Here is a 12,111-nt window from a genome sequence, read left to right on the forward strand (position 1 = left end):
CCCCTGGCTCCAAATTATTATTATAATTTTTAAATTAAGGGGCTCTCAGGCAAAAATATGGGAATTAGGAATAAGAGGTCTTTACTAGGAAAATTAAAATAGAAATACAGTATTAAAAAGAACAATCCCAAAAACACTGACAGAGTCAGAATACAACCTGACACCCTGTCAGTCAGGGTGTTGGTAGCAGTCCCATTAAATGGTGGCTGCATCCTCCTGCAGTGGCAGATGTGGTTCAGCTGTAGCAGTGCTCCTGTAGAAGGTGCAGTTTTCCTCCGAAGGTCAGGCATTATGTGGGAAGGTCCAGCTTTCCTCTGGAATCCAGTGGAAAAGGCTGCTTTGGTGTTGCAAATCTCAGTTTTTATCTAGGTAGGAAAGGCTTGGCTCCTCCCCCTGGCTGGAGCATCTCCCAGTGGGATGATGTAATTTTATCAGTCATACAGAGGGACTTAATGAGCCAGCAGCAGGTGATATCTTCCTGGAGGGAGGATGGGTTGTGGAAAAGATAAAGATGATTGCCCTACCTGGTCTTAAAGATGGCCCATTAGCAGATGGTGTGTGCCACAGGGTTAAAGGTCACTATCCCACCCAGCTTCAACAGATGGGGATAGAACACACATTTCTGGCCACATCCTGTATTGCAACCCAAGACACAGGTGTAAAGGTCCTGTGATCCTCACAGTGGTCTCTAAATGCTGCATGCACAGGTGGCAGTGTAGAAACATGGGAGAATGGAGTGGGTGATGTGCTCCTCTGCTCTTCTTTTTCTTCAGGAGGTTGAAGAACAGCAAAGCATCGACCGATGGCCACCGTTACCTTTTCCGGGGCAGAATAAACACGGAAGTGATGGAAGTAGAGAATGTAGATGATGGAACAGGTGAGGATATTTATGTGGCTCATTTACAGAGCTGTCTTTTGAGGTGCTGAAATCAAATGCAGTTTCACAATTTCTTTGAGAATGGAGGATGCCCCTTATATTTAGAAAAAAAGAGGAAGATGCTGCTTTAAAAGCACTATCTATTAATATTAAAATTCTGCTTCTGTGGCACATCATTGCTTTCACCCATTATTAGCTAGGCAGCCATAGATGACTATTTTATGCTTACATTAACAGAGTAATAAAATAAGGTGACATTTATTGCTCAACTGAAATTACAAATTGAACTTCACTTTACAGCATCTTAAAGAACTTATCCCTAGGTACATGGTATATTTATAACAGCCAGTGGAAAACCTACCTCTGTTGGGATCAAGCACTATAAATGCTGAAATTGTAACATAAGGAAGGTTTTTAAAAATATTTTTAGGGATATAAGCCATAAGATGATTTGAAATTTTCCTGACATGCATTAATAAAGTGAAAACCAAAAGTATTCCTAGACATGTCAAATTTTGTTTTAGAAACTTGGGTTTAACCTTTGATCTTAACAAAAATTACTTTTTATTGCAATTAAAATATTTTGGGCTTTTTTAATGTAAAGCTAAAAAAAAAAAGGGGGTATGTGAAACTTGCAATGGCATTGCAAATATCTAAGTCTGGAGGGAATTTCTGTGAGTTATTTATTGCTTCTCCTGATATTCTAAAATAGTGTTAAGTTTGTCCTCTGCTATGGATTCCAAGCATTTCTCAATGTAATTTTGTTCTAAAACTGAGTATTAATAACAATGATTTTAATACGAAGTAAGATTCATAGGAATCCAATATCTCTTTAAAATTAAGATATTTTTTTTGTATTTTTGAGTTTCTTGTATTGAAAATAGTTTGCTCACTTCTTGTTTTAGAGAGTAGACAGTAGAATTGGCTTGGAGAACAAATTGACTATTGCACTTATTGCAACAAAATAGTTTATTGGAAGACTGTCTCTTTCCTTCATCTCATATTTTAAAGTCTTTTAACCTTTTTTCATGTGTTGTGTTTTTATTTTATTATTTCTTATTTTATAATTTTATTTTTGTCCTTTGGGTTTTGTTTTTGATCAATTTGCTTCCGTCTTTTGTCATTCACATTCAACTTTATAAAGAAATTGCATTAATATGTGCTTGGAATTTGTAACTGAAGTGTCTAGAGCTGAAATTTTACTGGTGCCAGAATAATACTGTAGTGCTGCAGTGTGGGATGTCTGCTACTTATCCTAGGATTGTTTGGCTTTTCTGAGAGCATTATTTTTCAGTCTTTTCATTGTGCTCCAGAATACCAGAGTGTTTTCTGCAGTGCTGGTGCCGATCCCATTATGGTTTATATTGTATTAAAGTCTGAGAGTAGGACTGATAATTACTTTCTTTTCTATACTGAGTTTTATCTTACCATTTCTGCAATTTCTTAAGCATTCAGTATTCCCATCTTGTTCCCCAAAGCTCTTGCAATGCTTCTTGGTTCCATAACAATGTTACCACTGAAACAGTTTAAGCTATTGATAAAAATGGTGAAAAATGCTGAACATAAGGTAGAGCACTGTGGTGTCACACTTGATTCATTGTCTTTGCTTACTAGACATTTTTTATAAGAACTCCTTGACATCTGTTTTGGGTTATGTTATTCACCAGGTCCACTGATTTAGTTAGTGGTTTCAATCTATCTATGGGTACACTGCAGTGAATTTCTTCAAGCCTCTTTGAGTTAATATATTTTATTCTGTATTCTTTGCCCTGCTATTCCCTTTTTCCAGCCTGTATCCCTGCCCAACATTTAGCTTTATTTGTATAAAATCTCAGTGTTTTGTTTATGCAAAAAAGAGAGTTGATTATTTCAGTCTTTCCTGTCATGTACTGTTTGACTTCCTTTCATTTATTTTCTTTCATCTTCTTAAATATGCTTTAGAAATAAAAGGCAGTTTCCCTGTTTGCATCATGTCACTTTCTAAGACAACTTCTCTTTGCTTAACATTACTGTGTCCAGGACATTATACCCACCATCTTCTTCCTGATTGAATATCCCAAAAATTCTGTAACTTCATCATTGACTGATTCCTCCCCACATATTGTCATGCATTTAGTGCTGGCCTTAGAAAACGTTTCTTTGATCCTCTCTCTGTCCTACCATTCTCCATTTACTTGCTCTAGCTAGTCCTTGGTCTTTTTAACACTGTTCATTTTCCTTCCTGCCTGTTTGTTTTCTTCCTCAGTGACTCTTCAATTATGTGGCTGGGCACAAAAAGTCTTCCTCTATGCTCCAGACACCAGTTGTCTTATTTCCTTCATCCACAGGAAATTCTACTGTCCCCATTTCCTATAGCCTTGCACCCAGACCTGGAGGGTTCATGCATCCTTCCCCTTTGCTCCCCTGAGCCATATCAGATCTCGTCACTTTTATACACACTTTATTTCCAAAATCCATACTCCTTTCCACACATCTGTGACAACATTAATAGTTCTGTTAGTCTGAATTGACTTGCTAGAGTTGGTGGATGTTCAGTCCCTGGAAGCATTCGAGGTCAGGTTAGATGGAGCTCTGAGCAATCTGATCTAGCTGAAAATGTCCCTGCTCAGTGCAATTTATTTCTAAGGGTCCTTTCAGCCCAAACTGTGCTATGATTCTTCATACCTTTTTTTCCTTATCTCCACATTTTCTGCTTTTTGCATTTAATTTTTTCCAATATCCTAAAATATGTTTTTCCTTGTAATTACTGCTATTCCATCCCTCCTTTCTGTGGTTCTCGTTGAAATAGGGAAATTTCTGCATTAATTCCCATGCCTGTGACATCTTTCTGCCTTTTTTTTGTCACTCTTTTTTTTTTTAATGGAACTCTACCTCCTCTTTTTCTTCCTTGTGAGACTTCTGTATTCCCTCTCCTCACACAGTTATTTTTTCTTTCACTCAGATCATGATGTCCTTCTTTAACCTTCATCTGTTCTGTTTTCTTTACTGCTCTCCTTTGTTGCACCCAGATGTCTTGTTTCTCATCCCCTGTAGTCATCTGTGTTTGAACTGTAACCCAGTACTATTCTGCTGCTTTCTTTTTTGTCTCTCTGCATTCCCAGGAGGAGTGATATGGTTGTCCTAGTGTCACTCACATTAGCTTTGCATATGCTTTTTTTGGCATGGTATTATTTTATTCTCTTTAATCATTTATTACCTATCAATTTCTGTAATTCCTAGTTTAGAGAGGAAGCTCTGGGTGCAGTGCTTATATTTTCCTACCTGTGCTGGACTCTTTGTCATGCACTCCAGATGGATCTCTTTATAGACATTAAAGACCATTGGGTCTAGATGATACTTCCACAGTTCCTTCCTGCAGATTTTGGGATCCCCTGCTCACTTTATGTAAGGAGCCATGGAGCTCTAGGGAATGGGGCAACTGGGAGTGTTTGCTCTCAGCATTGATAGATGTAGGAATGTAGTCTTCCTTGTTTGTGAGTAGAAGCATAGAAATAACAAAACAGATTCCCAGTGTGGTTTATTATCATGCTAATGACATGCCTACAGAAATTAACAAAGCTTTTTCTGAAAAGCAATTTTTCTTTGATGAAATTAGGCCTTGGCTGAGCAGTATAGTTGGTGTAAGCTTTCTCTTTTTCTTTCAGCACCATGAAGCACTCTGCTTTTTCTTGATTGCACTGATTAAAATGGAATGCATATTACTTATCAGGGCAGACTGTTTATGATCTTAAAATAATGTGGCTACACGACCACTTGCAAGTATTAGAAAGGTAGTTTTATGGTAATCATATTCTTTTTTCTGTACCAGCTTCTAAAATTCAGTTTTGAGAGAAAAATAAATTTCTAAAGGGATTCACCAACCATTAAATGAAGGATCCTTAGTTTATGAAGAAAAGCACGTGAGACTTAGGAAATACCAGATTTATGTTTGCCTCTAGCATAGTAGTTCTGTCCTCTCTAGTCTTGAAATGAGGCATGATATAGGAAAAGCACATGATAAAAGTAGCTGGAAACTGCATCAAAAAGTATACATGGAAGATGGTAATTGATATTGTGCAGCAATTATTTCCTTGGTATTTCTGAGCATTGATGCTCCTAAGAACCTCCAAGAAACTAAAAAGTACTTCAATGCAGAGACTTCTGGTTGCTTTTTTTTTAAGGGAGGAAGAAAATTCTTTTGTATATGAATGCAACAAATTGCTTCTTATGCATCACTCAAAGATATGAATCTTGAATTTTGGACAGTATGTTGCAATTTAAATTACAAGCTTTAATGGATTACCAAGTCACATTAAAAGATGATGTAATCTTTCATCACCTTTCCTAGGGAAGTTGTAGGTTTAATCATTTGTTGATCCTGCTTGTTCAGACTTTGCATGAACAGCAGTTTTGTGCCATTCTTCCGTCTGTAACCATTATGTCAGGTTTGCAAATTATTTGTTTAGGCTGACTGGCAGCTGAGGTTGCACTGATGTGAAGAGTGTGCCTATGAGCAGAGCATCTGGGCAGTCTGGACATGCACACCCCCTGGCTGGCCAGCAGCTCCTGACCAGATTTTGCCCTGTAGCCAGTCCAAAGAAGGCAGGAGTTAGTATGGGATGACAGTGTAATGCTGAGCTGCTCTTGACTATGGACATTGGGGAGAACCAATTGCTCATGGGAGCCTTGGAGAATTGTAGGGATTGCCCCTCTTCATGGGAAGAGCAAAGGAAAGCAGGGGTGTTGCAGTTAGAGGCTGAAGTCAAAGTGGGCATCACCAGTGCCTCACTATAGCAAAGGGGGGCAGCTGCTGCCATCCAGCTTTTCTCACCTGAGCTCAGAGCCCTCTGTGCACATTGGGCAGTCATGGTACCCAGCTTGGGGATTGGGCTTTTCCCAGAAATCTGTGGGTTTGTCGTGGAATGAGGTGAGTGTAGTCAAACAGCTGGGCTGCTCCTGGCCCTGCAGTCCTCAGGTGCCAAGGAAACTGCATGTTTTAAAAGTCATCTCTACATTGAGAGATTCAAGAGTCTGGACACATCATTTTTTTTTCTGAATTAAGCTGCTAAGTTGACACCAAATTTTTGTCCAAAGTGGGACGATCTGAATCCATTTGTGAGTCTGAGCCCTTGTTTCTGATTTTTTTTTTTTTTTTTTTTTTTTTTGCCACAATTTAAACTGCCATGGTTCAGTGCACCAGTAATCATTTCCCTACAAATTGTGTCTTGTGATGATAGACATACAGTAAAAAAGACCACAGGAAAATTATGACCCTGTAGTTTTTTATGAATTCACCTCTAACTTAATAAATAAACAAAGGAACTTTTGCTTTACTTCCTCCAGTAGTGCTTCTGCCTCTGATCTCCAGGGGTCTGCAATCTGTCAGCTGAGAGTTTCTGTCTGAGACTTATTTCTTGTCCTTGACTTTTGGGTCTGATTTTCTAAGAGTGCATAAATAGTATGATAGGTAATTTTCAAGAAAAAAATGTTTTTAAAGAAACAAATGATATTATACATAGGCCATGCAAATAAAAATATGATAAATAGGTAAATGGCATAGACATGATGTTGAAAAAATAACTTCATTTTTCCCTGTCATAGACTTGCTTCCACTTTTTTACGTGCTTTGAGTACTAGAAAGTTTTGTTGGTTTAGAAATTAGCCATCAGTCTCTTGATTTTCTAGTAGTTCCTGACATTTCCCAGCCCAGGACACAAAGCTTGGCTGCTTTCCATCTAATTAAAATGCAAAGTTATTGAAAGGATATTCGCATGTCTGCTGAGATTTATGATAAATCTTAGCAAGCATTTCAGCAAGGATTTCACTTTCAGGAAATCTCATCTCATCATAAAAAATAGGGCTGAAAAAGTATTTATTAAATGAAAAGCTGTGTAGTTATTGCACTAGTTCAGGGTTGGCCTTAGGACTTTTTTTGCTGCTTAATGGAAGTTTGTGGTGAGAAAATATTAAGCTTTGATTTTTCTTAATGTTTTGTATTGTAGTTGCTAGCTTTAGTTTTTTAGTCTGTGTTTTATGAAGAAAAGATTATTTCTTATCATAAGGCATTTATGCCTCACAAATTTTTCCCCAGGAAATTAATGTAATCCTAGTGAAGGATAGTTAGGGTGTTAGTTTTAAAATTTCTGAATGAGATTTATGGACTTGCATGGTAAAATCAATTGCTATAGAAGTAAATATAGAGTAATGAGAAGTAAATAGTTTGATTTCTATAGCACAGGTATTTTTACATGTCAAGTGTCAGGAGTTCTATTTATCTGAGAACATCAGCAACCCTCACCTCTCGTAATGTACCCATTGAATATAAGGCTTTAAGGAACATTTTCCAGGAATTATGCATTTGGTTTTAGATCAGCAACACCTTTATTATATTTCAGTTTTTTAAACTAGTAAGGGTAGATATTTGCTTATTCAGATAACTGGTAAAAAGGCACCAAATGTCTGTGCTTTGATTATGTGAGAAATTGAAATTTTATTTCCCCCCTAGTCCTTTTTTACGCTTAATAGTAAATCAGTCAATCAGCACAGCAACTGAGCAATTTAAGGGGCAAAAGCAAAATGCTGCTTGTTTAAGGAATAATTTATTGCAGTTTAACAGAAAAGTACTCACAAGTACTGTTGTCTTTTCTTTTACTAGGACTCTGCCTGTTTTAGTGCTGACTTTATACCTTCTTCCATGTGCTAGGCAAGTCTCTGTTGCATTTTACAAAGGACACTATTTACTGAAATTTAAGCTAGAGTTTATTAAGTTATAACATAGTTCACAGTGACACAGATAAATTTAAATTAATTTTTATTCTTCTGTATTATCTGGAATTTTATGTGTGGTGATAAGTTTTTAGCAATTGTGGCAACTATTGCTATTGCTTTTTTTAAGAGTTGATGCCCTTTAAGCAATTTTATCTATTCCCAGCTGACTACCACAGCAGTGGCCACACTGTTATTAATGGCTGGAAGATCCACAACACAGCAAAGAATAAATGGTTTGTATGCATGGCAAAAACCCCTGAAGAGAAGCAAGAATGGCTGGAAGCTATTTTGAAAGAGCGAGAGAGAAGAAAAGGTAGGTCAATAAACTTCCTTGTGTTGCTCTGCCAGAAAGCCATACTGTATTTTTATGTTGAGATATAAAGCAAAACCAGCTGGTAGGCAAACTTGTGGTGTCAGGTTCAGCTGAAGATTTATGGATACCAACCTGGGAAAAATGAATCAAACTTGTACTGGGAAGGGCATAATATCTTGAATCATATATGCTGGCAGTAAATGCTGTTTGGGAAATGGGGAGATGATTTAATCTGTGATTTTACAGCTTATCCTCAACCAGTATAAATTGTATAAATTCATTGAGACCTGTGTATTATCATGGTTTGTGGTGTCTGGGGGTCTATCCTAAATGCAGTGTGGGATTTGTATGCACTGATTTACTTTGTGACTGGATTTGAATCACTGAAATGAGCCAGCTTTCTGTGTTGGATCTTGATGCAGATGATCCAAACTAAAACGGTAGGAAACACACTCACAACTCCACCTTGCAGTTTGCCTTGTATTGTCTCCTACCCAAGAAAGTAATCACCATTTCCAGTCACCTTTGAAAAACCACTGTTTCTCTGAAAAACTGAATTAAGGTGGAAGAATACTTGGATGAAATATAATCTCGATCTCAAATGTGACCACGAATAATTTCATGTGTTCAAGGTGAACCCAGCACAAAGTAGAAGCAGGGAAAGATGATGAATCATCATCTGGAGCTAATTTGATTTGCAAGATCAAATATCCTTATTAGCAATGTTATTTGGAGCTTTGATATTGAAAGAAAATATGACCTTGTATTTAGATCTGTGATTATTTTCCTGATGTTTGTAGATTTTCTGTTGCCTGTTGCAGTAACTGTTGGTTTGTGCCTCTTGTAAATAGACACTAACAGTATTTTCTTTGGTCTTTTAAAGTTGAATACTGGATTTTCTAGAATCTGTTGTAGGACCAGAGTTTCAAGAAGGGCATCTCAGCCCTGGCTAATCAGCAGTGTCATCATGTAGCAGGAAAGTTGAAAAGATGCTTTAGAGGTCTAAACTCTCAACACCTTTAAAATATGAAAAATGTTTTAAAAATGAAAAGGCAATGTGGTAGACACGAAAAATAACCCAAGTTTGTTGCTTCTGTATAGAAAGTGTGGAACTGACTAAAACATTTTCAGTAAATCTTACTTCTCTGTTAAGTTTGATTTCTCCCTTAGGCTCTTGATGCTTTAGATAAGAAATACAAAGAGTAGTAGTATTTTATGTGGATGAATTCTTGCTATTTCACACTGATCAGCTGAGCAGCTGGTAGTCAAAATGAGTTGGAGCTAAACTTTGGCAAGCTGGAGGTCTGAGGTAGCCATCCTAAAACCAATTCATGTCTTAGGATTTTAGCACCCTATGATTTGAGGAAGCTTTCAGATCCTGATGCTCTCAGTGGGTTTGCCACCAAAGAGACAATAATGAAATAAGGAGGAGATGAGGCACACACAGATTCAGATTGCAACACAGACTCAGAGATTCAATGGACTGAGAGAAACTAAACCTGTACTATTACTTGGAATCCATGTAGTAGAAGCTGAACAAAAATGAGACAATGTCCTGAATTAAGTGATTTAGCAGGGTTTTCGGTTTTTGTAATAAAATTAGAAACTAAGACCACTTTGTAGATTGTATTTGCAAGAGGAAGTCAAGATGTATTGGAAACTTCCTGCAGAAATTTTCTGTCAATTTGGCAGCTTTCCTTCAAACACCAGAGCCATTCAGCTAGTTAGAAATTTATTTCAGAGACATCTTTAAGACTGATGATGCTGTGATGACCTTATTTGAAAAGTCAATGCAAATAACAGCATCAACATCCTATAAGCTCCAGAAGTAGTTTATTTCTTAAGTTTTCTTTTCCCTGGGGTATTCCAAGTTTTTTTTTTTTTGTTTGACATCACTGCTATCTGGTTCATGGCTAATGAGAGACAATCCTTATTCAATACTTAGTGCCCAGTACTACTGTTGACTTCTTCTCATGATAGGCACATTTCTTCAGGCTGTATTTTCAGAACTAAATAAATACCAGACCTTTACTCAGATGGAGTATCATAGAATGACTTGGCTTGAAGGAGGTTATAAAGATCTAGCTCCAGCTCCCCTGCCAATCCTGAATGCTTTTGTGGAAAAGGGGTGAATTCTCTATGTGAAACTGGAATATGTATACCTGCTATCTTGTTACTACTATTAATTGAAACATTTGCAAAATATTCCTTTAAGTGAAGATCTTTTTGTTATCACATGGTAAGAGCAAAACCGAGGCACTTCATTTTAAACTTGTGAAGACATGACTACACTCTTGCAAATGTTCATACTGAAGTCTGTTATTGCTACAAAATAAACGGTGATGTCGGTAGAGTAACAATTTAACTTCCCTGTGAGAAAAATATCTTTTGGTTTTGCTTTATGAAGATCAGATGTTCATGGTTTAACTTGATCGTGAGAAAATAATGAAAAACAGTTCTTTAACTCTTTTTTTGTATGTAAAATACCAGTGTTGCTTCTCCATTTCAGGGAAGATACTTAAATATAATGGCAATATCACTTAATAAAATGTTAATGCATTTTTGGCAGGTTTAAAATTGGGCATGGAACAGGACACTTGGGTGATGATCTCTGAGCAAGGAGAAAGATTGTACAAAATGATGTGCAAACAAGGGAATCTCATCAAAGACAGGAAGAGGAAATTAACCACTTTCCCCAAATGCTTTCTTGGAAGGTATTATATGCATTTGATAGCATGAATTCTTGCAATTTAAACCCACATTTTAAATCTTCTTTGGGATTCTGCAGAAACCAAACTTCATTTGTAATGTCTGTTAGGCCTATTTGTCTCACAGAATTTAGCCAGAATGTAAAATATTCTGCCTGAAATTTATAAATGTGTGCTCATTTTGTAAAGCAGTTCTATTAAAGAAACAAGGCTGTGAAAGGCATGATGAAAATATGGAAATGTATCAAGCGAATTGGTTTCTCTCAAGAAATAATTCCCAACTTGTTTAATGCATTTTGTCTCTGTAATGGCTAGTTTGGAGTGTAAAATTTTATTTATTCCACCTAAGTAATCTTTGTCTCTTAAAACAGCTCCTGTCTTCCTCTTGCTTGAAGGTCAGGAACAGAGTTACTAAATAAGGTTTACATGTTTAAATTATCAGGAGGTCCTTTATAATGCCTTATTATGCCTATGGCTTAAGAAGAATGAAGGATAAAAAGATGCCTGAAAAATGTGTATATGAAAAAAAAAAATCATTTGAAGGACAGAAGAGTTATCATTAATTCATTTGTCCATAAGAGAAGTATGAAAACTTATGAGCATAAGTGTGAAAAGCATTTTTATAAAATAGAGTGTTTTGCACAAAGTAGTTGTTGAGAAAATACCACTGGGTTCAAAAGGGGAAATAAAACTTTAGAGATTCTTATGCTGTCTTCTGTCACTTTCAGAAATGACACAGTTGAAGACTGAAATTAGGATTGAGAAATCACAGTTGAAATTAGGATTAAGATGAATGATTCAGTTGTGGTGGAATCATGTTTCCTCAGTGAAGTTGTTGGATGCAGGTGAAGAACACACTCATGTTGAGGAGCCATTTAAATCTACCACCAAATGGCTTCTTTTCAGTGGTGTCTTTGGAGTGAACTGTTTTGAAGAATGCTTCTGCTGCTCCAGGGTCACCAGTTAAAACCCATGAATGTGAAGGTTGCACTACCTCATTGCACCTTTCTTTGATTTGTAACATGCACATCTTATGTGCCATAGATCCAGTGCTTCAGAACTGCATCAGCTTTGCTTTGGTACGAGCCAGGCATTTTCTGCACATGAATATATACTAGATCTATATGCCTGGATGCCAATATGTTTGACATGCCTTGGAAGTAACAAGCCTGCTGTTCTGTCATGCTGTTATGTTCTGCAGTCATGACATAGCTGTCCTGGGCAGGTGCAGTAGGAATACCTGGAGTTGCCTGATATTGGTCTGTCTGATCAAATGCATCTGTGCCAGCTGAGCATATCCCAGAAAACATGGAAAATCTTTACTATGTGCCAGCTTAACTTCATGGAAAACTTCTGAGCTCAAAAGACATTTCATGGGATAACATAGGTGGTTATGTCAAAATAATAGAAAGCTGTAAAAAGTGAGGGTTTTTTGTAAAGGTGTACAACATTTTGAAGATCACTGA

At 37.0% G+C, this 12,111-nt stretch overlaps 1 protein-coding gene across 1 annotated transcript in view; it reads left to right on the top strand.

Annotated features, from left to right (window-relative positions):
* The window catches only part of PREX2 (phosphatidylinositol-3,4,5-trisphosphate dependent Rac exchange factor 2), a 165,863-nt gene that overhangs the window by 59,720 nt on the left and 94,032 nt on the right, over positions 1-12,111 (top strand). Inside the window, 3 exon segments of the mRNA XM_079301781.1 lie at positions 774-877; positions 7,788-7,937; positions 10,507-10,651. Coding sequence (XP_079157907.1) covers positions 774-877; positions 7,788-7,937; positions 10,507-10,651 — 399 coding nt within the window.

This window comes from Erithacus rubecula (assembly GCF_903797595.1).
Source record: "Erithacus rubecula genome assembly, chromosome: 3".
Classification (NCBI taxonomy): Eukaryota; Metazoa; Chordata; class Aves; order Passeriformes; family Muscicapidae; genus Erithacus; species Erithacus rubecula.